Source organism: Miniopterus schreibersii (assembly GCF_964146895.1).
Source record: "Miniopterus schreibersii genome assembly, chromosome: 14".
In the NCBI taxonomy this organism is placed as follows: Eukaryota; Metazoa; Chordata; class Mammalia; order Chiroptera; family Miniopteridae; genus Miniopterus; species Miniopterus schreibersii.
Window position 1 is genome coordinate 47,170,676 of NC_138114.1, and position 25,486 is coordinate 47,196,161.

At 46.4% G+C, this 25,486-nt stretch overlaps 1 protein-coding gene across 9 annotated transcripts in view; it reads right to left on the reverse strand.

Annotated features, from left to right (window-relative positions):
- NRAP (nebulin related anchoring protein) overlaps window positions 1–25,486 on the reverse strand; it is a 63,060-nt gene that overhangs the window by 19,210 nt on the left and 18,364 nt on the right. For all 9 annotated transcript variants that reach the window (XM_081157978.1, XM_081157985.1, XM_081157981.1 and 6 more), the window contains 17 exons: window positions 24,372–24,479; window positions 23,221–23,325; window positions 20,389–20,487; window positions 19,060–19,164; window positions 17,798–17,905; window positions 17,455–17,556; window positions 15,645–15,842; window positions 14,981–15,085; window positions 12,492–12,590; window positions 11,240–11,344; window positions 10,257–10,364; window positions 8,482–8,793; window positions 7,366–7,470; window positions 4,523–4,621; window positions 2,849–2,953; window positions 1,816–1,923; window positions 1,197–1,310 (listed from right to left, as the gene is read on the reverse strand). In XM_081157978.1, coding sequence (XP_081014104.1) covers window positions 1,197–1,310; window positions 1,816–1,923; window positions 2,849–2,953; window positions 4,523–4,621; window positions 7,366–7,470; window positions 8,482–8,793; window positions 10,257–10,364; window positions 11,240–11,344; window positions 12,492–12,590; window positions 14,981–15,085; window positions 15,645–15,842; window positions 17,455–17,556; window positions 17,798–17,905; window positions 19,060–19,164; window positions 20,389–20,487; window positions 23,221–23,325; window positions 24,372–24,479 — 2,085 coding nt within the window. The remainder of the gene's footprint in view (window positions 1–1,196; window positions 1,311–1,815; window positions 1,924–2,848; window positions 2,954–4,522; window positions 4,622–7,365; window positions 7,471–8,481; window positions 8,794–10,256; window positions 10,365–11,239; window positions 11,345–12,491; window positions 12,591–14,980; window positions 15,086–15,644; window positions 15,843–17,454; window positions 17,557–17,797; window positions 17,906–19,059; window positions 19,165–20,388; window positions 20,488–23,220; window positions 23,326–24,371; window positions 24,480–25,486) is intronic.

Consider the following 25,486-nt stretch of genomic DNA (forward strand, 5'->3'; position numbering starts at 1 on the left):
AGAGGAGTGGGTACTCCCAAGAGCCCAGCATGCACCCCAAGGGAAAAAGGGAGGGCCCGTTGGCAGACCTCAAGCTCTACTACGGTCCTAGGAGGAGCTGTCTGCAGGTCTGTGAAGCTCGCTCCAGGCTTCTTGGGAGCGAGATGTGTAATCGCTGCCCTTCCTACGGACTTCCCAGAGCCCCAGTCACCCCTGCCTGAACCCCCCGTCCCACCTCCACTAATCTTCCTCCCACCCCTACCGTAAAGCCAAGGACAACTCATGTCCAACTTCATATTCTCAGGTCAGCACCCCAGCACGGAACAGGGCAAATACTGTTAGAAATGGGGACACTGAGGCAGAGGACATGTGGAGTTGTGGGAAGACCATGAGATGTGGAATTGGCTCCGTGTCCCAGCTCTGCCCTGTTCTAGCTGATCTCAGGCAAGGGGCTGAGCCACTCAGAGTCTAGGTCTCCTTGTCAGGAAACACAGGATGAATAAATAGGTGATGTTCCCAGAGACAGTTTGATGGCGAAATGGAACATTGCATGTCAAAGTGTTCGGTCCTCTGTACCATGTTGCCACATATCAGATTTCAGCCACCTCACACCCATATGTGCAAGGGAACAGGGAACACACAAGTGCCAGCACCCAGAGGGGTGGACTCAAGGGCTGCAATCTGAGATGCCTCCAGGAGCCAGTCAGGCAGCAAACAGGAGTGAAAGAGTGGGGGCGAGGGTCGGGGGGGGGGGTGGCTGCATGACCAGGAGGGCACAGATCCCTCCAAATGGAGATCTCTGTAACCAATGGCAACTGTAGCCTTGAGGACTCCAGGTCCGGCTTCCGGCCATAAAGTCTCAAACTTTTATGTAAAATTTCCCGTTTTTAAAGGCTTGCAGTTAATTCACTGTAGACCAAACAAAACACTTCTGCAGCCCAAAGCCATAGGCGGGGTCCCTTTTTGTGGCCTTCGGGCAAAATCATAGGATACCCAGACCAGGAGGGAGTAAGGGGTCAGCCGGCCCAAGCTCTCACTTGATGGAGGAAGAAGCGGAAACCCAGAGGGGCCAACGGGCCTGACCATGCCACACAGACAGTCAGGACAGAGCCAGTACCAGCACCCAGAAGGACAGCTGGCCCTGGCTGGCTGTGCGGGGCGGGGGGGGGGGGGGGGGGGGGGGGGGCGGCAGCTCCGCTGCTTTTCGTCCCACTCACTTCACTCTGCAGCGAGCTGGCGTACACTGAGTGCGCCAGGCTGATGTCGTCTTCCAAGCTCCGGGAGCCGAGCATCTGCCCTTTCATTTTCTCAAATGCTTCTTTGTATTTGTACTAAAGGGAAAGAGAACAGCAGAGAGTAACGGCTCCGGGACGAGGGACACGGAATGGAAGAGGTGGGTATTGGGCGAAAGTGTTTTGTTCTTTTGACAGTAACTGGGTGAGTTAAAAAGAAACGCGTGAGAGTCGTCAAAAGGCCTATTCTTTCATATGCAAGACTCCCAATGACTAAAGGGCCGGTGAGCACTTGGGTGGCCCACGCGGGAGGAAGGTGGGCGCATTGTTAGCAGTCTCTTTACATGGACTCGCTTTAGGGAAACGCTTGGCCGAGGGTGCATTTCATCTTATTTACAAAGCATCTGGCTTTGTACCCCAGCAAGGGCATTTTTTGTTGTAAGGTATGTCCTTTCTCGCTGGTCGTTGTCTGATGGTCTTAACATAGTCAGTTGGGAGAGGAGAGGAGATTATCCACAGGTGAAAGAAGGCAGGGGTTAGGGGCAGGAGGCATAAAAATTGGTTAGTACTAAGCACTGCCATGGTAATGGAGACGGATGCTCACGTCGCTGATGATTTCGCCAGACGCCTTTGCTGCCTGGAAGGGGATGGCATCCAACCTCAGTTTATACCCGCCATCTCGAAGTTTGCTCCAGGATTCCTTATACCGGGTCTGTTGGGAAGACGTGCACAAGTAAAGACTGTCGTGTGACCTGCTGGTCTCCCAAACTCCCATTACCAAAATGGGAATCTGGCTAGTTGTGGGTTTAGTAAAAATCACCAAAGAGCCGGATCCTGTCTCCTGCCCACCCTTGGAGAAGAGAGACATGGGGGGGTGGGGGGTTTAAAAAGCACGACCTTTGGGGTCAGACAGACCCAGATTTCTCTGATCAGCAGGTTGATTGAAAGAAGGAGGCATGCCCTAGCTGGGTTGGCTCAGTGGTTACAGTGTTGGCCCACTGACTGAAGGTCTGGGGTTCGATTCCAATGAAGGGCATGGATGTCAGTTGCAGGCTTGATCCCTGGCCCTGGTGCAGGCACATATGGGAGGCAACCAATCGATGTGTCTCTCTCACATCGATGTTTCTCTCTCTCTCTCTCTCTCTCTCCCCCACTCCCTCTGAAAAGCATTAGAAAAAATATCCTCGGATGAGGATTTAAAAAGAAAGAAAGAAGGAGGCATGAGGCTGTATGTACATGGCTCCTTACGTGGGATAGCGAGAACTCAACTATCTCTATCAAAGAGCAGGTGGGGGGCTGGTAGAGACTGTGGAGGCGAAGGCCCCTGTGCCTCCCTTTGCCATAGCCGCTGGCTATACTCACCCATATTCTGACGCCCATATACCAACCAGCTCCATGGTACAAATGCCCTTTGCACGAAGGCATTTCTCCTAGTCTCCTCCTTATCAATGGCCTTGACTCTCATGCAGGGCCAGCTACATAATTTGCAGGGCCCGGTGCAAATGAAAATGCAGGGCCCCTTGTTCAAAAATATCACACATTTCAAGATGGTGACAGAGCATCAGGCCGAGGGGGGCCCTTCTGCAGAGGTCCCCTGAGGTCCCGTAATTAACACCGCACCCCTCCACCAGCCTCACCTCGCTGATATTCATGGCATTCAGCTTGGCCAGCAGGACTTCGGGGAGGTCGGCTGTCTGCGTGTAATGATGCTTTATGTTCTCTCCTTGTTCCTTGTATAGCCTCTGTGGGTGGAGAGAGGCTTTGCATTAAACCCAGAAGCCCCCACCCCCCACGCAGCCATCAGCCCAGTTAAACTAAAAGAGACGAGGGTGCTGCAGCTGCCACCTCCCCACAGAGACAGGATCACGGGTGCCCTGCCTGGATTTCACAGCTACGCGGCGACACGTAGTTCTACATCCCTGCTCAGAATGTGACAGGCTGGAGCTTCGCCCTGGGTTCACGCTCTCTTGTAGCACACGGCTGAGACGGTGTCAAGTGAGAAATGAGGCCTAGTTAATACCAGTAATTTTGTTATTAACTATAAGCTAAGGGAGGACATCAAAATTCAGGAGGTGTGAGAGGCGATGGCTCTTCCACGGGTGAGGTTTTCCCTGGATTTACATCAACCCTCATTCCTTCTCCCATCTCAAGGGCTCCTGTGCTAATAACTGTCTCCTGGGTGGGTCCGGAGCACTATTCACACAGAATTCTGATTTGGGCTTGCGATACCCTATTAGTGAGCAGTGATACATGGAGCTGGCATCAGCCACCGGAGAAAGTTTCTGAGCTGAGCTCTTTCCTATCCCAAATCGTATGCGATGTGTCCAAGTTTCTGTGTATCACAGCAGTGCCCCCTAGAGGGGTTAGGGTAAGGAAGACGCACTTGGTCTAGAAGTTCTTGTTTCTCAGAATTCAGTTTGATTCTGATGGGCTGATTATCAAGATACGATAAATTCCTAAACCCACAGGCTTGTAAATCACCCCAGAGTATATTCTGACGGGTGCTCAGGCCATTTTGGAACGCCTGTTGGATAAGGCACAGCCAGAATAACTGGCTCAATTGGGAAACAAGGGAGATAATTTTGAAACCCCTCCCCCCAAGGTTTGTCAGCTTTCCTCGTGGCAAATTGAATGGTCTGAAGGTATTTAAAAGGCCTGTCTGCCCTGCACAGATATCTGTGGACCTTTCTCAGTAGAAGCAGCCAAACTGTGCTGATTTATGTCCTAAAGTGACTTCTTATAGGACTTCATCATTCAAATTAGTCTCCAATGAACCCTGTGCTCAGGGGACAAAAGGTCAGATCTTGGATCATGTGAAATTAAGAAGATGGGAAATGGCTTGAAAGCTTAGTCTAAGGTACATACATGAGATCCAAATCATTTTCAAAGTCTTTGGGAAATTCCAAGAGGTACAATTCCTGCCCTTGGGCCCCAAGGAGCCCAGAGCCTGGCTTCAGTGTTCCAATTACTGAGAATTTCACCCAAAAGTTCCAGTTCTGAAAACAATGCCTTAAAACAAAAGGCGCGGGGAAAAGGCCCCAACCCAGACAAATCTTCGAGACATGCAAATAGAAAAAAAATGAGCATGGGGCCGTGAGGTGGTGGAGCCCCAGTTGGCATCCTAAGAGCAAAGCACCCCACTCGCATCCTAATGAGGAAGCACCCCGCTAAGGTGAGCCTCAGCAAAGGACAAGACGCTCCTTCATCCTCAGAGCAACAGGAGGCGCAAGCCAAGAACCCCTCGGCTTCAATCGCAGGGTTGAAAGAAGCGCCCACTCCCAGAGTCATAATGTATATACATTATCACTTACATCCACTGCTTGGGTATAACTAATTCTGGCCTGGACCATCTCCGGAGTGTCTTTAATACTGGTAAACTTCAAAGCATCTGGATGCTGACGGTACTTCTTCTGTTGAGCAGAAAAAAGATCAAAGCTGTGAATTTTGTGCTGCTCTTTCATGCCATTTGAAAGAGAAAAATCATAGGTTGCTTGAGATTAGAGTGAATTTGTGAACATAATTATTATTCGGCTTCCTCCATCTTTATATCCTCGGTGACTTCAGGTTAATATTTGTTTCCATTTAAGAATAACCTTGTGTCAATTAACATTAAAGTATTTCTACCTGGTGCAAAGAAAACATCTCAAAATTAGGTTATACCAGTAAAATACTGTGGGATACACACTTAGAAAAGGGTTTGTGTTTTTTTATAGGCTTCAAATACTGTCTCACAGTTGTTTACATATTTTAGTTTGAGTCTCCCAAGCAAGAAACAACACTCATTTATCAATTTAAGCTTTCTATTGTTTTTCCATGAAAGGACTAGGCAGAGATTACCACAGTGAAAACCCTCACATTTAACAGTAGTGATCGTACACTATCTAATCATTTTTTAATCCGGTTTGGTTAACATGCACAATAATTCCTTAAAATGGCACAATAACAAGAGAAAGGGTGATAGGAGTCATCATACAGTTTGAAAGACACTGAAACAACAACAACAAAAATTACAAAAAATTCAAATGCTGGTAAAGACCTAAAACCCAATTTTGATTCTAAAAATCACGCTTAAATTAATTCCTGTTTGTTTTTTCAATCAAAGTACTTTTCCAGGAGACTAGAACAGTTGCCATCTTCATGGAATTATGAACTGTACCTTTTCTCAGATCAAACAATTATTTTATAAACACTTCCTCATTTATCAAGTTAGATTTTTGTATTCTGGGCTATCTTAAGAAGACACAGCTCAATATCCATCCCCTGTTTTTATAAATAAAGTTTTATTGGAACATAGCTATTCATATTCATTTATGTACCGTCTACAGCTGCGTCCATGCTACAATGGCAGAGTTGAGTTGCTGTGACAGAAACCATGTGACCCATAAAGCCAAATATATTTACCATCTGGTCCTTTACAAAAAAGGTTTGCTGATTGCTGCTTTAAATGACAGAGGTGTGTGTGTGTGTGTGTGTGTGTGTGTGTGTGTGTGTGTATTTGTGGCTCTCGAGAAAAAGCTTCACATTCCATCTACAAAGTAAGAGGTCAACCCAATTTGACACTATACTGGAAGCACACCCGACCGAAATGAGATGGTTGGGGAAAGTTGCTAAAAGAAGTTTGAGGACTTGTATGAAGCATGGAAGGAAAGTGAGTTTGCTGAATAAGTCTGCAAAATGAGGTAGAAAATTAAGACCACTGGGGGATAAATAGGTCCAGGAAGATCCCTTGGCTGCCAGGCCTAGATGCATGAAGACATCATCATGAAGTCTAAATTACGGGCATAATGGCCTTTATTCTTGGTGTGTTATGAGTGGGCCCCATATGCGGAGCTTGGGACCATGAATCCTCAAACCTACATGTTTGTTCCTGTAAGTTTCCCACATGCATCCTCTTAAGATGGCTCTTCCTTCATTAGACTGAACTACCTAGGTCAGTACAGTCTCCACTGAGCTCCCAGTCTTCTGAGCCTTGAATGTTGACTAATTTTCCTAAAAATTAGGCCGATCAGAGTGAGCTCATTTTTGAAATCAGCTCTTTGATGTGTCAGGTAACTAGAATGTTCTCCTCTTGGAAAATATCAATGCTGGGTAAGTGTGTTTGAAAATCCAACATAGGGGCTTTCCTATTTTAACTATATATTCAGTCTCCTTCTGGGGTCAAAACAAGGTCCAAGGTGGCTCACTGCTAAGGCTGAAGTCTTCTGGGGCTATGGCCATTATGATCTCCACCCAGAAAAGTCCAGAAGGACCAGGCTACTCTGAAGACAACTAAACGAATGCTCAGCTGCCTTCTGAGCAAGTCCCTCTCCAAACACACTTGAACAGGGGTGGATCTGGGTTGTCTCGGGGTGGTGCAGCCTCTTTGTGAGCATGAGCCGAGGACAGCTGCCTGGTGTGTCTAGTCTAGTAGGCCTCACCTTTCAACAGTGTCTGGAATTACTTTTAGTTGTCACAACTTGGCAGAGGGTGCTACTGGCATCTAGTGGGTGGAGGCCAGGGACGCTGCCAAACATCCTACGAGGCCCAGGACAGTCCCCACAACAAAGTCGATCAAAATGTCAATAGCGTCGAGACTGAGAGACCCTGACCTGTTCAATGAGGCTGTCCTGAAATGCGAGGAAATGCTCCTTTTTATGAAGCCAGAGTGCCTTAGGGTACCAGCCAGGGTGGCTACAAGGAGACGGGAGTGAGATTTAAATAGAAATAAGGCCCACCAACAGGAGAGAACAGTGTCACGAGTCCACACCACGTGAATATTCGAAAGCTGCTTACACTGTGGCAGAAAGAGGGACAATGCGCATCGGCTCGCAAAAGGGCTTTCTGGGTGCAAGGAACGTGTCTCTTCATCTCTCTCGTGCTGGTTCATTAAAAAGGTAAGTTCGTGGGTAGCAACTGAGCTCCCGTTTGGTTGTCATTATTATTCATAATATCATTTGTCACCTACTTTGTTTTTGCCTGGGCTCTACGGGGCCCCTACTGGTGTGTGTTTGGTATGTGGTTTCTCTCTAATTACCAGCCCTCGTCTGGGGTCCGAGGTCTTTCATGTGGCTTTGCCTTTTTCTTTGCCTTTTGACTGGAAATTATTTTAATTTTATACAGCAGTGCCACATGCCTAATGCAGCCGGGCCTGTTGCACGCTGTCAGGAAACCTCACCTCGCTAATGAGTTCTCCTGCCTTCTTCGCCTGCTCCACATTTAATGACCCGGCGACGACCCAGCCGGCGCCTTTCATCCACTTCACATCTGCCCTGTATTGGTTCTGACAAAGCAGAGAGGAAAAATTTTTAAAAAGGCAGGCCATTGTTGGTACGCAGACATTTGAAGGCCTATTAACAGCTCCCCACGTAGCCTTGGTGGTAGCTGAGTCCAACGAGATGCCCCTTTTGTCTTATCCATTTCTGCACAGTCACAGGTAAGGCTCCAAAAGGTAAATTAATTTCCCCTTTAATTGGAGCTGCTGGCGACAGTAGGCCCTGCCCAGCGCTGCTGGGGGTGGACAGGGCGGCACTGTACCCGCCTGGTCCCTCATTAGGGAATGATGTCTACCTCAGAAAAAGGAGCGTCCTCATTGTGTGCTTTCCCCATTCCCTTGTTTAAAATGATCCGCAGGGGGGAAGAATATGAGAAATCACAACAGCACCCAGGCGGGACGCCATCTGAGGGCATGTCACAAGACGCTCGAGGCTGTCCCCAGTGCCATCTCCTTCCCACGCACCTCACCTCGGTGCGGGAAGGTGGGGGTGGATTTCTCATCTCCTTACTTGCCACCGAAGGAATAGTTTTAATGGAAAGCCATTAAATGGACACCCCTCTAAAACCAGCATCTCCCCTGTCTCTCCTGAGACAGTTCTACCTGCAAGGCTGTGTCCACAGGGCGCCCAGCCCACCCCGTGTCCGCTGGCTGCCCCTGACCTGCCTTTTCAGTTCACCCACTTTCTCGTACGAGAGACAACTGAAGATGAAAGAAAACAGAGCCAGGTGGGAATATGTGGAAAAGGGGCAGACGGTTGTTGATTACTGAGCTGACCATTCTCAAAATGGGGACCACTGATGTTGGAATGAACACCAGAGATATCCTCCCATAGGAGGCCACAGCTAAGAAGGTCACAAATACATTTCCCCCCAGCGATAAAAAAAACAAAACACACACACAAAAAAACATGGAAAGAGAAATAGGTACCCCGTAAGTAGAAACTATTGTCTTGCAGGATCTGGAAACCCTTGCACCAACACTAGCACATACACACACACATACACACACGGAGCTTACATCACTCTGTAAACCATAGGCCTTCTTGGCCCATTCCACCTTCATGTCCGTGGGCAGGGCTGTGAAGTGATGCGATGCCGTCTTATAGCCTACGTCTGTGGCTAGATGCTGAGCCTTGCGGGCATGCACGAGGTGGACCATGTCTAGGGAGACATGGCACTGGGACTTGGTGTCCTCGAATCCCTTTTTGTACTCCAGGTCACTCTGCAGCTTGGACATTTGCAGAGAGTGGCTCATTTGCGAGTCGCCCTGGACACCCTGGGCTCCAATGAGCTTCCCTCTGGACCTCTCATAATCCTCTTTGTACTTCACCTGGACAAGAGGAAGAGAGCAGGGGTGGATCAGAATCTCCTAAAGGAACTATAGCGTTTCAAACCCAGGCGTGAAAGTGGAAACAAAGCCATCCAACAGAAGCCCAATAGAATTAGTGGCATAAAAAGTTGGCCTCTTTTGAACAACCTGTCATCAAACAGTGAAATAAAATATGGCTGCTCATTACTCCCTTTTTTTTTTTAATCCCCACCTGAGGATATTTTTCCCATTGCTTTTCAGAGAGAGTGGAAAGGAGAGAGAGAGAAACATCTATGTGGGAGAGATACATCAATTGGTTGCCTCCCGCACAAGCCCCAACTGGGACCAGGGATCCAGCCTGCAACCGAAGTACGTGCCCTTGGCCAGAATCAAACCCAGGACACTTTAGTCCACAAGGTGACACTCTAACCACGGAGTCAAACCGGCCAGGGATCATTATTCCCTTTTCACCTCAGCTGCCAGGAAGCTCAGGAGCCACAGAATGCTCAGCTATGGACAGTCTTCTCCCCATTTCCTGGTGAAATTCCATCTTTTGTCTGTATTATTTGCCACCACTCTTCCTAGATTTGCTTTCCTGAAAGCCATTTTAAAATCCTTTTTGGTAATAGTGAGAACATTATAAAGAAAAAGTAGTCATGAAATAAAAAAGACACAGAATATCCAAAATACAATTGCTGTTTGAGAAAGGAGCTCCAATTAAAAAACAACTGAGACATAAATATTTAGAAATATGGGTGCCAACGAGAGCATATTGGCCTGAAGAAGAAAAAAAGATACTAGGCCAAGAGTAATGAGGATCAGCCCGACCGGGCGTGGCTCAGCAGTTGAGCGTCGACCTGGGATCCAGGCGATCGGGGTTCGATTCCTGGTCAGGGCACATGCCCGGGTTGTGGGCTTGATCAATGACTCTCTCATCATTGATATTTCTATCTCTCTCTCTCCCTCTTCTTTCCTCTCTCTGAGATCAATAAAGATATATTTAAAAAAAAAAAAGTAATGAGGATCAGAAAAAAGAATATGTAAATGCTTTAAAAAGTATAACAGTGTGTGGCACTATTTTCAACATCGTCATTGCTGTGGCCATCAGGAGACTTGGGCTCTATGCTCACCTCTGCCAACAACAACAGCAGCAGCAATTTCTGTCACCATTTATTGAACACTTGCTCTGAGCCAGGCATGGCATAAATCTGTGCTGCTCAAGTGCATCTGCAGACCAGAGGTGGTTTGTAATATGCTACCTGCTGATAAAATACGGAGCTTGGGTCGGAATGTCAATCAACTGCATCACTGAGCCATTGTTTAGTTCAGCTGATGTCTCTATATATTTATGTTCATGTAATACACATATTATATAATATATAGTATATTGTGCATAGTATATAGTATTGTGTGCATAGATAGATAGATAGGTGATGTAAATGGCAGGATTCATGGAGCCATGTACAAGCTGGAGTCCGACTCACCTCGCTGGCCAGGTCTCTCTTGGCTTTGGCTGCCAGGAAGGTCAAGGAGTCCAGACGCAACTCAAAGCCCTTTGCCTTCTGGTTTTCCCAGCTGCTCTTATATAGTTTCTAAGGGGGTTTAGGAGATGAGAAATCATCCTCATGTGAGAGGGCTCCCCTAGACTCTGTAAGGACCCCTCTAGGAGGCAAACACCAATTACGCCTTTCCTGGAAACCCCAAGACGGCAGAAACCCTGTAACCAGAACACGACCAGGCTTTCCTGTTCCTGCCTGTCGGCCCCTCGCTGCACATGGCTTCAATCAAAAGAAGCAGAAACTGAACTCCAGAAGCCTTGAAAACACTAGGAGTCTTCATGGGAGTCTCAGAGACATGCCAAGGGTGGAATAACGTGGCAAGACGCAGCCACATTTCTGAACGGGTCCTCCAGCTCCGTCCGCACACCCCACCCAGCCCAGCTGCTGCCCCAGCTGCCCTCTCTTCTCTCCCTGCCCCCCAGCCTCTAGTCCCCCCGGTTCTTTTCCTTACTTCTCCCATTTCCTGCCCTGCCTCCACCTCCAGATTTCAAGTTCTTTCTTCTGGAAGGCTCTACTGCCTTTCTGTGTGTGAATCAATTTTGCCTCTATTGCTCCCTTTAATTCTTTCCTCTACCCATTAATCAGATCAAGACCCCAAAGACCTGGGAGCTGAGTGGAAGAGCTAAGGTCCTTCCTTAGAAGACACAGACGGGAAAGTTGGGACTATACATACTTTTGTGTCTACTAGTAAAGCTACCTTGTACACAGCTCTCATTGCAGCCTCATGACAACCCAGTGAAGAAGGGACTAGTATTAGCCTCATTTTACCTAGTTCCTGGTCAGGAACTAAATCTGCTAGACTAGCCATTCGCAACAACCAGAGGTATGCAACCTGAGTTGACACACCAAATGGCTGGTCGGGTTTGCGGTCCAGGGCCTACACAGGGAAGTGGGACCCACATGCGTACCTCGCTGAGATTGGCGGCATTGGCTCGGGCCTGTAAGAAGAGAGGCTCGTCTTTGCTGATGCTGTACTGGTGGAGGGCTTGCTCGTTTCCTGCCTTGTAGGCCACCTGTTGGGAGAGGGACCTGGGTCAGGTGGCGGGCCGAGGGGCAGCACTCACGGGTCTTTATGCCTGCCTGGCTCTTCTATGACTTGCCTGGGAAATCCCTACAAAACCACCCAGGCCAGACAGTGGCCCGCAGGATACGGTGAGTGACGCTTAAGGCAGGAGAGGTGATAGAAGGACAAGCAGCAGTGGGGAGCTGAGAGGACATGGCCCGGGAACCAACCCGGACACCCCTCCAAGGTTTTGCTTTCATGCCTTTCCCTTGGAAAGACACTGACCTTCCCAAGCTGTTCTCACCCACGCTGTCCACAGCCTCAAAAACTAACCTGCCGGAGAGCTCAAATGAGCAGACTCCCCAAGCAGGAGAAATAAGGAACGCACTCTGCCTTCCGCACCCCTGTAATCAGCCCTCATGCATTCATAGGTCTGACACCCAGAAAGTGAGCAGCGACCAGAACGACATGAGTGAGCATCTCCACGGAAACTTATCACTCCTGCTCTTTCTCTCCCCCTCCCCTCCCCTCCCCTTCCCCCAACTTGAGTTTCCAAATTGGGGCTTTTGCTGACTCGTTGTGTTGATAGCATCCTGTCTGGCAGGCGTACCTGGACCTTTAGGGGGGAAAGCTGGGAAGGTCCTGGCCAGACCGCAGCAACTACGGTACCTGCTCGGTGCAGGTGCACAGCGAGGGCTGAACGCTGATGTGTAAATGACATGCATGGAGCTTCATTTTCTTCCCCCCACGTGTAAGCTCAAGTGGGCAGGAAATGCACACAAACCACAAGCAAATGTGAGCGCCCCCCAAATAATTCTCTACTGGCTCCAGGACTATGTAGTCTCCGATGAGAGACAGAAGGCGAGGGAAGAAAGAAGAAAGAAGGAGCTAGGCAATAATGAAAGCCAAAAAGGATGAAACCAGTTGGCATCTATCCCCAGCAACCAGGGAGAAGTGTGGTGGGTGAGGCAGGGAGGCCTGGTGTCCAGTTCCCTGAGGCAGCCTGGAAGCCTGCAGAAAGCTGGGTCCAGCCTATTTAAAGGGATGATTCTTTGTCGGTCTCTGGACAGTGCCTGGGCAGCACCTGCTGTTGTCCCCAGAGGTTCCCAGGCCCATGACACGGCAGCTTGGTGGAGAAAGGGCAGCCCGGGACTCACCCCGCTCTGCAGCTCCTGGCTCTTCTTGGCGTGCTCCATCTGGGAGCTGTCGGCCACACTGGTGAACTTCAGCTCATCCACCCTCTGCCTATAGTTTTTCTGTTTCCAAAGAAAAGGGAGCCGGTAGCATTAGGATCAGGTTGTCCCAGCAGCACCACCACCACCACCACCACCACACATACACACACTTTCTGTGGCCCAAGCATTTCCTTGGGGGGAGTGTTCCCGCTGGTCCTGTAGCTTCAACAGGACCATGCAGACCTGAGACTACCTGCTCTGGTGAGATTGTTTTAGTTGCTACAATTGAATTTTCTCCTCAATAAATCGTATATTTCACTGTGTCCCCTGAAATGTGCTCATTTTATAAACCGAGATCTGCCCCAGGGGAGTGAGGTGTAGGGGACTTGGACTTCGCAATCATGAAGACCCAGGTGGGAATCTCGCCTCCACCTCCTTCCAGCCTCATGACCTTGAGCACATCACTTGACCACCTGAGCCGCCTGTGCTCCGACTGTACAATGCAGAAACGGACAGGAGCTGCCTCGCTCGGTGGGGAGGTGGAGGCTTCAATGCCATGATCCCCACGAGTAGAGCCCCTGGACAGAGTAAGTGCTCATGACCTTAGCCATCTCCGTGATTCATGGCGCCATCATGGTCATTGAGAGGCACCTGCTCTAAGGAAGGGACACACCGGGAGCCACAGACAGACGGCTGGCAGTCTGGTAGATTCACCCTCACAGTTTCTTATGCTCCAGGTCACTGAGGTCTTGTCCTCACAGTGCCCCTGTCTCACAGCCACAGAATAACTGGCAAAATGTCTAATGTACTCAATCCCTCCCTCCCCCTACAGCCTCAACAGGGACTTCTTGTCCTTCCTGGGGGTGAGCTCCTCTGGCTTTCCCAGGGGAGTTGCCAAAGTTGACGGGAAAGGTGGCCACTGAGGATGGCTCATTGAAGCAAAAGCTTCACGTGGTGGGGAGATCAGAGATGAGCAAAAACCCCAGTGCCGTCGGCAAGAGGGTTATAGGTACCAGCTGAACCCCACACAGGGATTGGAGTATTAAAAACTCTAGACATCCTTCCTTTAGGAAAACAAAATTCTGGAGCAAATATTCCAGGCACTTGTAATTTCCTTAACTAGTTCCATTGTGTTAAGTGGAAAACTCCTCTCCCCCCATAATTGAAGGAAGTCGCATTGCCTTTCTATGGTTGAAAATTTCCACTGACCCCATTGGTCAAAGTACTTATTGAGGAGCCAAGAGCCACCCTGCACAGGGCACAGCACTGAAATGGGGAAGGAAATGATACCTACACGGTCTTTGAGAGCTTAGCAGTTAGTAGGCACAGGGAGTGAGAGAGAATGGACATTCCTCAGGCTAAATTCCCTCCTAAGGCTGATTGGGGCCTCTCACTGCACCCATGTCTAAGACAAATGGGGCCTTGGTTACTCCCCCTGTATTTTAGCTGGTCTCAAAGCTAAGTAATGGGACCCCTAAGGGTTATTCTCTTCTACCGTCCTTATTTACACATTCTGGTCATAAATGTGTCTAGTTTGGAGAGAGTGATGGGTGCAGTAGGAAATTAAGACTAAATTACAAAATGTGCTTTGGGGTGCAGTATTGCTTAGTGGTCAAGAGCCTGGGCATTGGATCAAACACTTGATTCAGATGCCAGCTCTGCTACTTCCTGGGAGTGTGACTTTAAGTCTCACTTTCCTCCTATGTAAAATGGGATCAAAATAAGATAATAATAGTGTGACTCACTTAAGGCTGTCGTTGAGCAATAAATGAGAAATATGTAAGCAACACACTAGAAGTGGTCAATAAATGGCAGCAATGAGTACATAATTATCAGTCCACAGTTGGCAGCTATGACTATCACTACTACTAGAAGCAATGCCGACTCAGCCTTCCTGGCTCTGACACAAGAATCCCCTTGGAAGATCCCAAACAGAGATCCTGAAATAGTCACATTTCCAAATGAAATGCCCTTTAGAAGTCCTCCTCTGCCTGCTGCCAAAGCCAGCTTTACATAGCACAGAGGGAGGCAGGCTTGGAGCCACAGGGACTTTGGAGGGTAGCCTGTCCGACCGTCTCATTTTTATGTGAAAGAGTGTGGGAAGGGTTGAATGATTTGCTCCAAGTCTGCAGTAAATGGAAAGCAAGGTCATAATGAGAACACTGACCTCCAAGTGGCATACTCTAATTCAGAAGTAATCACAAACTCCTAAACAACAAGCACACGCTTCCTCGTGCTAACTGATCGTGTATTAATTACAACCTTTCTGAACTATTCTTGGGAACATCTCCTTAAATTGGTGGGCTTCGTACACATATATTCCCCAGGAAATTTAAGGACGTGGAAGGATAATCAGGTGCGAAATAAAGAAGTACTCCCATGAGTCACACCCCAAATAATCCCGGGGGTTGGGGAGGGGGAATCAGAGGAAGAGATCACTACCAGAAGCCAGGGGCCTCAGCTCAGGTTACCTCGCTGACCAGCTGTCCAGCCTTCTTGGCCTGTTCCAAATTGAGACTGCCCTCAGTCAGCCACCCCACGCCTCTCATCCATGCCAGGTCAGCTTTGTACTGCAGCTGCAAGAGAAAAGCCAAGCTCTGAGAGATGCGTGGGTGCAGACTGGCCACAGTTGAGGGCACAATTAGGAAAACCCTTGCTCCTGCATTCGTCTTCCCAGAGAACGGCTCCCTACCCTTTCATAATCTGGCAGGACTCCGCCTAGGTAGGGAAGCCACTGGGCCCACTTTGCAAGCATGTTCTTCGTTAGCCCTGAGACATCATAACCTAACCAAAAAGTGGACTTTTCAGGCTTTTGGATCACGGGTCTTATCTTCCAACCCGCTACATTTCCAAGGTTTTCTTACCATTTTCAACATCCGATTTCTCACTGCTCATCTTGACTTTGGTCGTAGCTCTGAAGCCCTGTCCTCCATCTTCTAGGCTCCATTGTCTCAGCTAAATCTATATCTCTACCTCCCCACTCACCTGCCCTGGGCCTGGCACATCCCCAGCAGTCCTTCCTAGGCCTCTTAGGTATGTAACAGACTCATGCACGGGCTCAAAATCACCCTCAAAGTGTCACTGCAGCCCACTGCAAGAAATGCATGGGAGAACTGGCAATGAGGGAGGGCTCACCTCACTCTGGAGCCCATAGGCTTTCTTGGCCCACTGCGTCTTCATATCTTCAGGCAGCACAGTGTATTCGTGCAGTTTTTTCCTGTAGTCCAGGTCACTGGCCAGAGCTTGGGCCTTCTTAGCATGCCTGATGTTTACCATATCCATGGGCAGGTGAAAGTGGGTCTTACTCTCTTCAAAGCCTTTCTTGTATTCAACCTTGAATGTACCAAAACAAGGCCCATTACTTGAAGCCTGTGTTTGCAGGAGTGATGTGAAAACACAGGAGAGAAGGCTATGTTTCCATGAGAAATTGGCACTCTGGGCAATGGCACCCGTCTGTCAGAAAATTGGGACCCCGTTTCTGGCTCTGTAAGGTGGCAGTGCTGAGGTTGCACATTACTTTGTCTCTGGGAGAAATGCCTCCTTTCAATCTTAAATCTTTTTACCTGGCTACCCCGGGAGGCCAACATTCTATCCATGGTTTCTGTAGAGGCTTTAAAAGGCAGGAAAACAAAGCGTAGGCTCCACAGCCAAAGTAGCCTGAGTTCAAACCTGTTCTACCCTCTGCCAACTGGATGCTCTCTGGAAAGTTACATCATCTAAGGGCTCACTTTCCTCAGGGGACTATTGTGATAAGTAAACAAAATAGTAGATGATACCTGCTGGGTGCAGGGACTGGCATATAGAAAATGTTTGATAAATGTTACCAATTATGGTGGTAATGATAATGGTGATGGTGATGATGGTTGTGATGGTATGGTGGTGGGGAAAGTAGTGAGCTACAGTAAAAAGACTGTGGTGCCAGTAAGTAAGAGTTCTAGGGCCTAATTCTCTACACCTCCATCACTATCACTGACTACTAAATGACCTTGGGCATGACACAATCTTTTTGGCCCTAGATGCTCCAATTGCAAATATGAAATATCATTTTGTTCTCTGTCTAAACCAAAGTCAAATCCTCAGTGTCTCTTTATGCTTCACGACCATGCACTTCAAAGGGCTTGTTTTATAGGCACATCCCAAATGGCAAATCAGATGCTAGCCCTATTCAAGCCATGGCTCCTTAATGACTCACCAGGTAATTCTATCTGACTGCCCCACCGGAGCAGGACCAGCAGGCCTTGCGGCTTGGAGCAGGCAACTGCAAAGCAGAAACCTTATACTCATGTGTCCTTTCTAACTGTTCAGTATTGGCAGGAAAGACCTGATTAGAAACCGTGTCTGTCCCTTCAAGCAGAATTCACCTCCCCGGAAGGATTTCTAAGTGACATTTACCACAGTTAATCTCCAGCCATTAACTACAGTTGTTTACAAAGGGGTGTCGTTTTGATTGGTTGGAGCCTGGATGCTCCGGTTGTGTTTGCTAAATATTTTGAATATCATGTGCATTTGTAACTACAGGATCCATCCAGGACACCGCCACAATACTCGGGGTGCTTACTGTCTAACTCTCCCCATAGAATTAAGGTCCATCAGGGAGGGACCTGTTATGTGGTGGTCACTGTTATAGCCCCAGTGTCTCTCACACAGGATCTTGCCCATAGTAGTTGCTTGGTAAACATTTGTAGAATCAGTAAATGGGGCTAAACACCTTTGTAGCTTTACCAGGAGATGCTGGTCACCCTTAGGGGACACACTACTCATCTAGTTTAAAAGAATAGCATACTTTGGTAAACTAAAGAAACAGAACAAACTCCTCACACAAGCCAGGAAAGAAATTGTAGGTGGAAGTCAATAAAAAAGTAACAGTCCTGGGTGAAGAAGGCCCAGGAAAAACTTTAAAGTAACACAACTCTAAGTAAAGGGTGGCAGGTAGAAAGGAATTTACCTCGCTGCTCATCTTGGCAACCTGCAGGGAGTGCAGAAGCCTAGAGTCTGTAGTTCCCATGACTTTGCCTTTGGATTTTTCATATTCTTCTTTGTATTTAATCTTGAGAGAAAGAAGAAAGTCTACTGTGAGGGAGAGAGAAACTTTGCCATCTCAGGGGTTCTGGTTTTAACAAGTGCAAGGGGAACAATTCTGCAAAAACACCTCCCAGTCTCCCGCACCCAGAAGATTAAAGGACTGTGATGTTTGCAACGTTAACAGTCATTATTTTTTTCTGCAGGACCACTGACATTTTATGGAAACCATTTCTTATGCGTTTCTGAGTTAATGAGAGAAAACCTACGTTGCTAGCAAGCTCTCCGGAGGCTTTGGCGGCCAGCAGAGACATGGCATCCAGCTTCATTTCAAATCCTTTCCCCTTGGACTTTTCCCAGCCTTCTTTGTATTTAATCTGACAAACAAAGACACAGGTGAATTAAGAGCCGCTATCCATCTTCCTGCCAAAAGCTGAAGAAAAAACAAATGGCAAAGTTGGCGTCTTCATCTGTCTACAGACCAGAATCTTGGGGTTATTATCAAAATGATCACAGCAATTACTAAGACAGTTCATTGATTCCTCAGCTGCTGAGCCATGCAGGGCAATGGTAATGGACAGGACAAAGAGAAGGCCCATGTGTTCATCTGTGGACTGTTGTTTCCTGGTCATGCGACCTTGGGTAAATTACCTCTTTGTGCCTTAGCTTATATCATTTGCAGAAAGAATATCCTATTATCTGTCTCAGGATTTATGTGAGAATAAATTGGATGTAGTATATGAAAACAGATCTTAAGTTGGATCTAAACAGATCTAAAAACAGATCTAAAGTGCAAAGTGGATATAAGGTATTGATATTGATATTGCCATGGTAACAGTACCTAAGCTTTACTGGCCCTTTCCTACGTGTCTTCAACCCTAGGTCTTTCATTAGGCCTGTGAGGCTCAGAGACATTAAGGCCTCACGTAGGGTCACGGGTTAAAAAGGGCAGTGCCAGCATCTGAGCTAGGTCTGTCTGATATCTAAGCCCACGCCACTGTGTCCCTACAGTAACTGCCTCCTGGGGGCATGACAAGTGAATAACTCCATACATAAATTGCTTCTCCCCGTGCCCAGCACAGAATAAGCATTCAGCAAACATTAGTTCCTTTTTTTTCTTCTTTTGCCCCACAAATCCCATCTAGAATGAGAAATCTAATCACAGCCCATTTGTGACTCCAGGAGGCATCTGGTGATTCGCGTCCATCTTAAAACTTAAATTTCCTGCACAGAGCGAAGCTCCAGCTGGAAGTCTCAAGGATGCTGGTGGTGCTGGTGTGTGTGTGTTCATGCACGTACATGCTCACATCATGAGAATGAAATTGCTATGGTCAATTTACCCCAGGGAACTACCACATGCCATGAGACAGCAAAATTCTAAATTATAACATGGTAGGTGCCTTGAAATGAGGCCCTGTCATGAGCAAAATAGCAGAATAGTCCCGGTTGTTGGCACCGGTAGCATGACGCTCTCCTGAGTACACACCTGTGCCCATAACCTCACCGCGCTCTCCCCGGGCAGCCTGCTTACCTCACTGAACAGCTCGGCATTGGTTCTGGCCTTCACCAGCTGCGGTAGATCCTGGGGCAATGTGTAATTCAACTTATTTTTCTCATAGTCAGCACGGTAATTCACCTATGGGATTTAAAATAAACCCGCAGGGTTTTATATGGGCGGAAGAAGAATTTTGGAGCGAACATTCCCTTTTCCACTTTCCGCTTAGACTCACAGCAGACAAGGAGTTTCTGGAAAAGGCATCTGACAAGGAAGCCTATACTTTCATGAATGTTTTAAGTTAACAGATTGAAGATGCCAAGTGAGAAGTGAAAGAACTCAATCCTCAAAGCCCATAGGTTGCAAAGGCTTTCCCTGTGGCTCCCTCTCCAGCTCCCCTTTGAAGCACTCGAGGGGATGGAGCTTAGTTTTTAACCTCACTGCTGTGCTGAACATCTTGCTATATGCACGGTGGATACTCAAAAACTAATTATCAAATGTCTGCCCACTTGGAAAAAAAAGCCATGTTAAATCCCACCCAGATTATGTGATTCCCAGTGGAAGAATATGCCAGCATCTGAGTAGCAGCCTTGCCCCCAAATTAAACCTGACCCTGATCGAATCTATAGACCCAACTACTATTTTATAGGACATCTGGAGGCCAGAGGAACACGTGAAGTCCACACTGGGATATAGTCGGCAAAGCGCAGACTGTGGGAAATGTTACAGGATAAACAATCCAGTTTCTTCAGCAGACAACTTTTGAGAAAAGAGAAGAGATAAAAAGAAAAACTTAAAGGTGAAAAGTCTTAAAGACGTATCAACCAATCACAAAGGTGGACCTTATTTGGATTCTGACTCAAACTATAAAAAAAGTATAACCTTATGAGACAACTGGAATACCGAGTGCTCATTAACATTGGTGATATTACGAATTACTGTTAGTTTTGGGGTGTGATATATGAAAATTGTATAAATAGGTTTAAAATTTATTTTATCTTTTAGATATTCACATTAAAACATTTATAGGTTAAATTATACGATACCTGGGGGGGTTTTTTCAAAATAACGTGTGAGGAAGAGAGTGGATGGGCATAAAAATAAAGCAAGACTGGCCATGAGGTGATAGTCAGTGAAACTGGGTGATAGGTACATGGGGATTCATTACACTATTCTTTTTACTTTTGAATGTATTTGAAATTTCCCAGAATAAAAAGTTTAAGTCAAGGGAAAGGGGTCATTTCTTAGTTGTAATGAGACAGATGTCACCATTAATGAAAGTCAAATCCTTGGGAGCCAGATATCTAGAGGCCACCCAGCAATCACAGGTCACCCACATCCGGCTGAGCATGTCAGGTCACTTACATCACTCAGTTGCTGGGCGTTGATTTTGGCTTGAACAATCTGAGGGGTATTGGTCACAGAGCTGTACTTCAACTTGTCGATGCTTTGCCTGTAGTTGACCTGGGTAAAAAAAGGGACAGGGAGATGTCACTGGCACTTGTCTCTAAGATCTGCTTAGCCCCCTCCACCTAAGCCCAACAAAGCTGCGATTCACAAATTACTAGAAAAGGAACCAAAGATCCCAATTAGAAACCAATAGGCACTCCGAGCCCACCTGAGCCTTGGCGTGTACAGACTCCAGGTTGGCCCTTCAGTCAGCTGGGCTCTGGCTTTGTTCACAGCAATCAGATCACCACTGACCACCCACCCCACTCATAGTCTCCATGCCTGTTTTATTGCCCGAAGCCCAGGACCCCACACTGTTGCAGCTTGTTTAGGCCTAGATTCTGCCTAAGAGCTCTACCCCCTTGGCTGCGTCCCCCCTATCTATTGCCATCCTGTCCTGACCTCCACCTACTGCCTCTGGTCATTCTCCTCTGCCCATACTTGTATTTTCCTACAATTTCCTATCTGTCTAAACTAGAGTCTGATGTCTTTACCATTCTATCTGCCTGCTGCTACCTCCTACTGCCACCTCCCTGGGTGACAGCCCAGGGTCACAAAGTCTGAGAGAGCCAAACAGACTACCAGCTGGATACAAGTGAAGTATGAGTCCGGGCTCAGCGTATGGCCTCTTCGTTGGGGAAGTAGTAAGGAGTGGTGGGGACTGTGGCAAAGGCAGAAGCTGCTACTCAGCTCTAAGAGATAGTACTGGTGCATTAAAGTGGAGCAGAGTGGCCAGATTTTCCAATTATTCCAAACAAAACAGAAATCTATATTATTATATAAAAGCACACAATTTGTAAATGCTGGCAAATAGTTCAATATTTTTAAAACCCAGTGACCCTTGTGAAATAGACTTACAGGGCCAGCTTGTAAACTCCATCTCTCCCTCGTGTTTATTCCATTCTTGCCTGTCCAAACATCAGTTAAGAATACTTATGGCTTTAAAAGAAAGCACTTACCATGAGCCTGGTGCTATTTCAAGTGCTTTACACATATTGAGGTATTTAATCTTCCCAAAGACCCTGTGGGGAGGCACTATTATTACCCCTGCCTTACAGTGTTGAAAACTGAGGCACAGACACCTGAAATCACTTGGTCAAGGTCACTCAGCTCGGGTCAGAGTGAGGATTCAAATCCCAGCACTCTTCCTCCCAAACAGGCTCTCCACCTGCACACTAGAAACCTGGTTTGTGAAAGCTGGTGTGCTGAGAACTACTACTTGCTCTTTTACAGAAGGAAGAGGTGCTCCCCATAGACAGAGCTCACATTGTTTAGACAGGAAAATGTGCTGCAATTGCAAGGAAATGATTTACAGAAAGACTTCTAGAGCAGGATCTAGGAAAGGCAGTGTCCCTAACACTAGCCCACAGAGTACATTGCTAGATTTGGTGATAAAACACAGCATCATTTTGGGCTTTTTAGTTAATGATTCAAGGAGAAAAGTTTTTGCACATTCTGAGTTTTGGGCATGCGGTGTGTAGGGAAAACTAGGAATATAAACTCATTTCTATGTCAACTATTAATGCGATTAGAGTACAGTGACTTTCTAATGCATTAATTCAGAGGGAGAAATTATCATCTCGTAATGAAGAGTCTATTAGAATTCAGAATTATGCATGATAAAAGGTCACAAAAACTACATTTTAAAAATGGCATATTCCTTCCGATAATTCTGCATGAATTATGTGGCAGAGCATAATTGCTTTCCTCTGTAGGACATAATTGACAGTCTCCGCAACTAACCACACCTTTGCCACACCACGGGCGCTTGGCCATTGCTTCAATCTACTCTCTGAGAGGTCTCTTTGCTGAGCACAGAGTCTCACGGTAATGCTGTTAGTGTTTATAAAATCCATCTGAAGGGAACACTCTAATCAAGAGCTGCGCTTGTTTGTTTAATTTCATAGCTTTCTAACCACCTTTAATTTAAGATTACCAGACAGAGAGACCAAAATGTTCTTGTAATGAATTCCCCAAACTTTCTGAACACCAAAGCCCCACATTGGGGTTGGTAACCTCACAATCACAAGGAGCCAGGAAGGTAAGAGGAAAGTGATAGCAGAGAGCAGCTGCCACCCAGGCCCAGCCAGTTGCTGCCATGCAAGAACTAGGGCCACCGTTCGCTGAGCTTTCAAATTTTTCACACACACCAAAAAAGGTGAAAATATAAATTTTTTGTGAACTCTTAACAATTTCTATACATTGGTCCAATTTTTTTTAAACACTGTGGCCAAATACAAAACCTCTGCAGCCTGGACCTGGCTCCTGGGCTCCCGTTTAGAGCTGACCTCTGCTTATCTCTAATCCAGCCTAATTTAATTCTGTCCTCAGACTTTCGGAGGCGAGCTGGTGATATTCCAGGGGCATGGTTTGAGCCAGTCGTGTACAGACGAATGTAACAGTAAGTCATGTTGTAATGGGAGTACAAGGTTGTAGGAGTCTGCCTCATTTTGCCTGTGTTATTAAGTATGATTTCTATAATTACTGCAAGAGCACACACTCAAATTTTAATGAAATGCTCTCCCTTCCTCTCTCCCTCTAAAATCAATTTTTTTTTTGGAAAAAGAACATACTAAGAGTTTCCAAACTTGCATAAACAGACTTCCTAGTGAAAAGGAATGCCCCTTTCTCAAGCACTTCTTCCATTTCCTATGTATCTTGTTTCTTTCCATCTTGGTGTCTAAGAATCACTCCGCAGGAGAGAATTAAGGAGAAAAGAGTGGAAGGAGCTACTGGAAGAGGGCTTACGTCTTTCAAGGGAGCCAGCTTCACCACTGTTTGATAGGAAGGAGTGAGAGTGGCGGGGTAGTTGTAGTCAACAATGTCATGTTTATAATCCTCTTTGTAGGCGATCTGAAACACAAAGAAAAGAGCAAGAGAAGAGAAATTAGCCCCCCACTTTCCTTTGACCTTGCTTGAATGTCATAGGAAGCATTTTTAAAAGTAACCAGGAACAAAATTAACTCAGTTTCATCACCTCCAAGGAAAATTAAATTATGTACACACTTTTGCCTTAATTAATTTGGATTCTTCTTAATTAATCCAAAATTCATTAACTTCCATCTGCAGCACATTTATTTTATCTTATTAAATATGGAACCCCTCGTAGTTTTTGTTAAAAATAAGCATTTGTGCACATATATACAATGGAAGAGAGTCTTGGCTAACCCCCAGAAAATAAATGGAAAGTCAAGAGTCTTGAGAGTGCTTTAAATTTTTTTCTAAAGATCAATTTGATGTTCTCAAGCAGAGGAAATTTGACATTTCTACGTTTTAATAATAAAATTGGTTTTTTTAAGTGTCCTTTTTACCTCCAAGATTTGCAACTGGGCATTTGTAAACCTGTATACTGAATTGACAAAGCCCAAGAGAGATTGATAGATTGCAAGCTATGGTGCAACAGGGACCTGTTTTCACCATACTTTGTGACCTACTCTGAAGACCAGAGCCTTCACCGAACAGGAGGTCTTCAGTGAACACCATGATGGAATAAATGAATGAACCAATCAACCAACCACCCAACCAACCAACAAATTCCATGTAAATCACAAATGCTATGGAAATTTGAGGAATTTCAAATACGAATTATGCTCATCCATTTCTCGTAAGCTCTCAGAAATTGCAAGTTTTTCTCACACTGGATCAAGTACAGTGAATCTGACTGCTCTTTAAACCGGAGAAAGCTGAGATAAGTAAATTGAAGCTATTGAAAATGACAAGGATTTTTGCCTAGCCTTGGTTCTATGGGTTCACATGTAGACACTCTTATGGGTTGGCCTTTACATAATAGAAAACTGATTTTTTTTTAAAAGGGAGATTGAAAAGATTTGGGTGAATTCCTTATGCCCCACCTCTTTCCACTCCAACAGATTCCCCAGGCCCTTCACAAAAGGACTCACATTGCTCGCCAGACTTCCAACTTTCATAGCATGGAGAGTCCGTCTGTCCATGCCGACTCCTTCATAGTGGCCTCTCATGTGGTTCTGGTAGTTTTCTTTATATTTATTCTACATGGGAACACAAAACTTTCAACAAAAGCATTCTCTTCTCAACCTGTTGAAGATTAACTACTCATCTTAATGGACTAAATTGGAAGTATAAATGATTAAAGAGAACCTATTTAAGTAGTCAGTGTTTCACTGCATAAAAAATAAGAGAAACGTTTCTTAAAAAAACAACTGAAATTTCAAACAAGCACGAGAAGTTGGAGACAAGCACACAGCACGTAAGGAAACACAAGATCGGAGGAGCACAGATAGCACAAAACAGACCTGATTTTAAAAAAATATTCTCAGCTGTACACATATCAGATCTTTTTCAATGTGCAAACCCACTGTGAGAGCATGGAGCTCTCCCATGGGCAAGCCCTGATTGTGAGGACCATGTGTGTGAACCCCATGCAGGGCGGGGACAAATCCCCACAGGCTACTACCTCCACTTCTAAACAGATGAAGAACAAAACCTGAGCTCTGCCAAATCCTACGAACCTCACATCACAGGTTGGTCACTCCCGCAACCATGGGAAATAATATCGGTATGTCCCAAATGCAACTTACCAAATAACAAGAACCAAAATGGGATGACAAGAAGCCATAAATAGGAAAATTCAGGTAGTGTCTAATGAAGCTACATTAAAATTACCTGCCCTGGGGGGGCATTGAGTTATTAGGCACTGAGAGTATTTAAACAGAATAATATTACTATATATCAAAACACGACTTCTCCCAGTGGATCGTCACAAGCACTCCATGAGGACAGGAATTATTATCGTTCCCATTTTACAGATGGGCAAAGTGGCTCCGAGAGCCTCAGCAATTTGCCCGAAGTCGGCCACTTGGCTCATTGTGAAACCAGGTCCGTCAGCTCCAAAGCCAGAGCTTCACCACTAATTTAAACGCCTCATGAAGCCCTACAAAGTCCCGTGTGATTTTAAATCCTGCTACGATGTGCAGCTAAGCAGAAATCAATCACATAATCTAGTTTAGGTCCTTGATGTTCTCCAGGATGCCTCGCC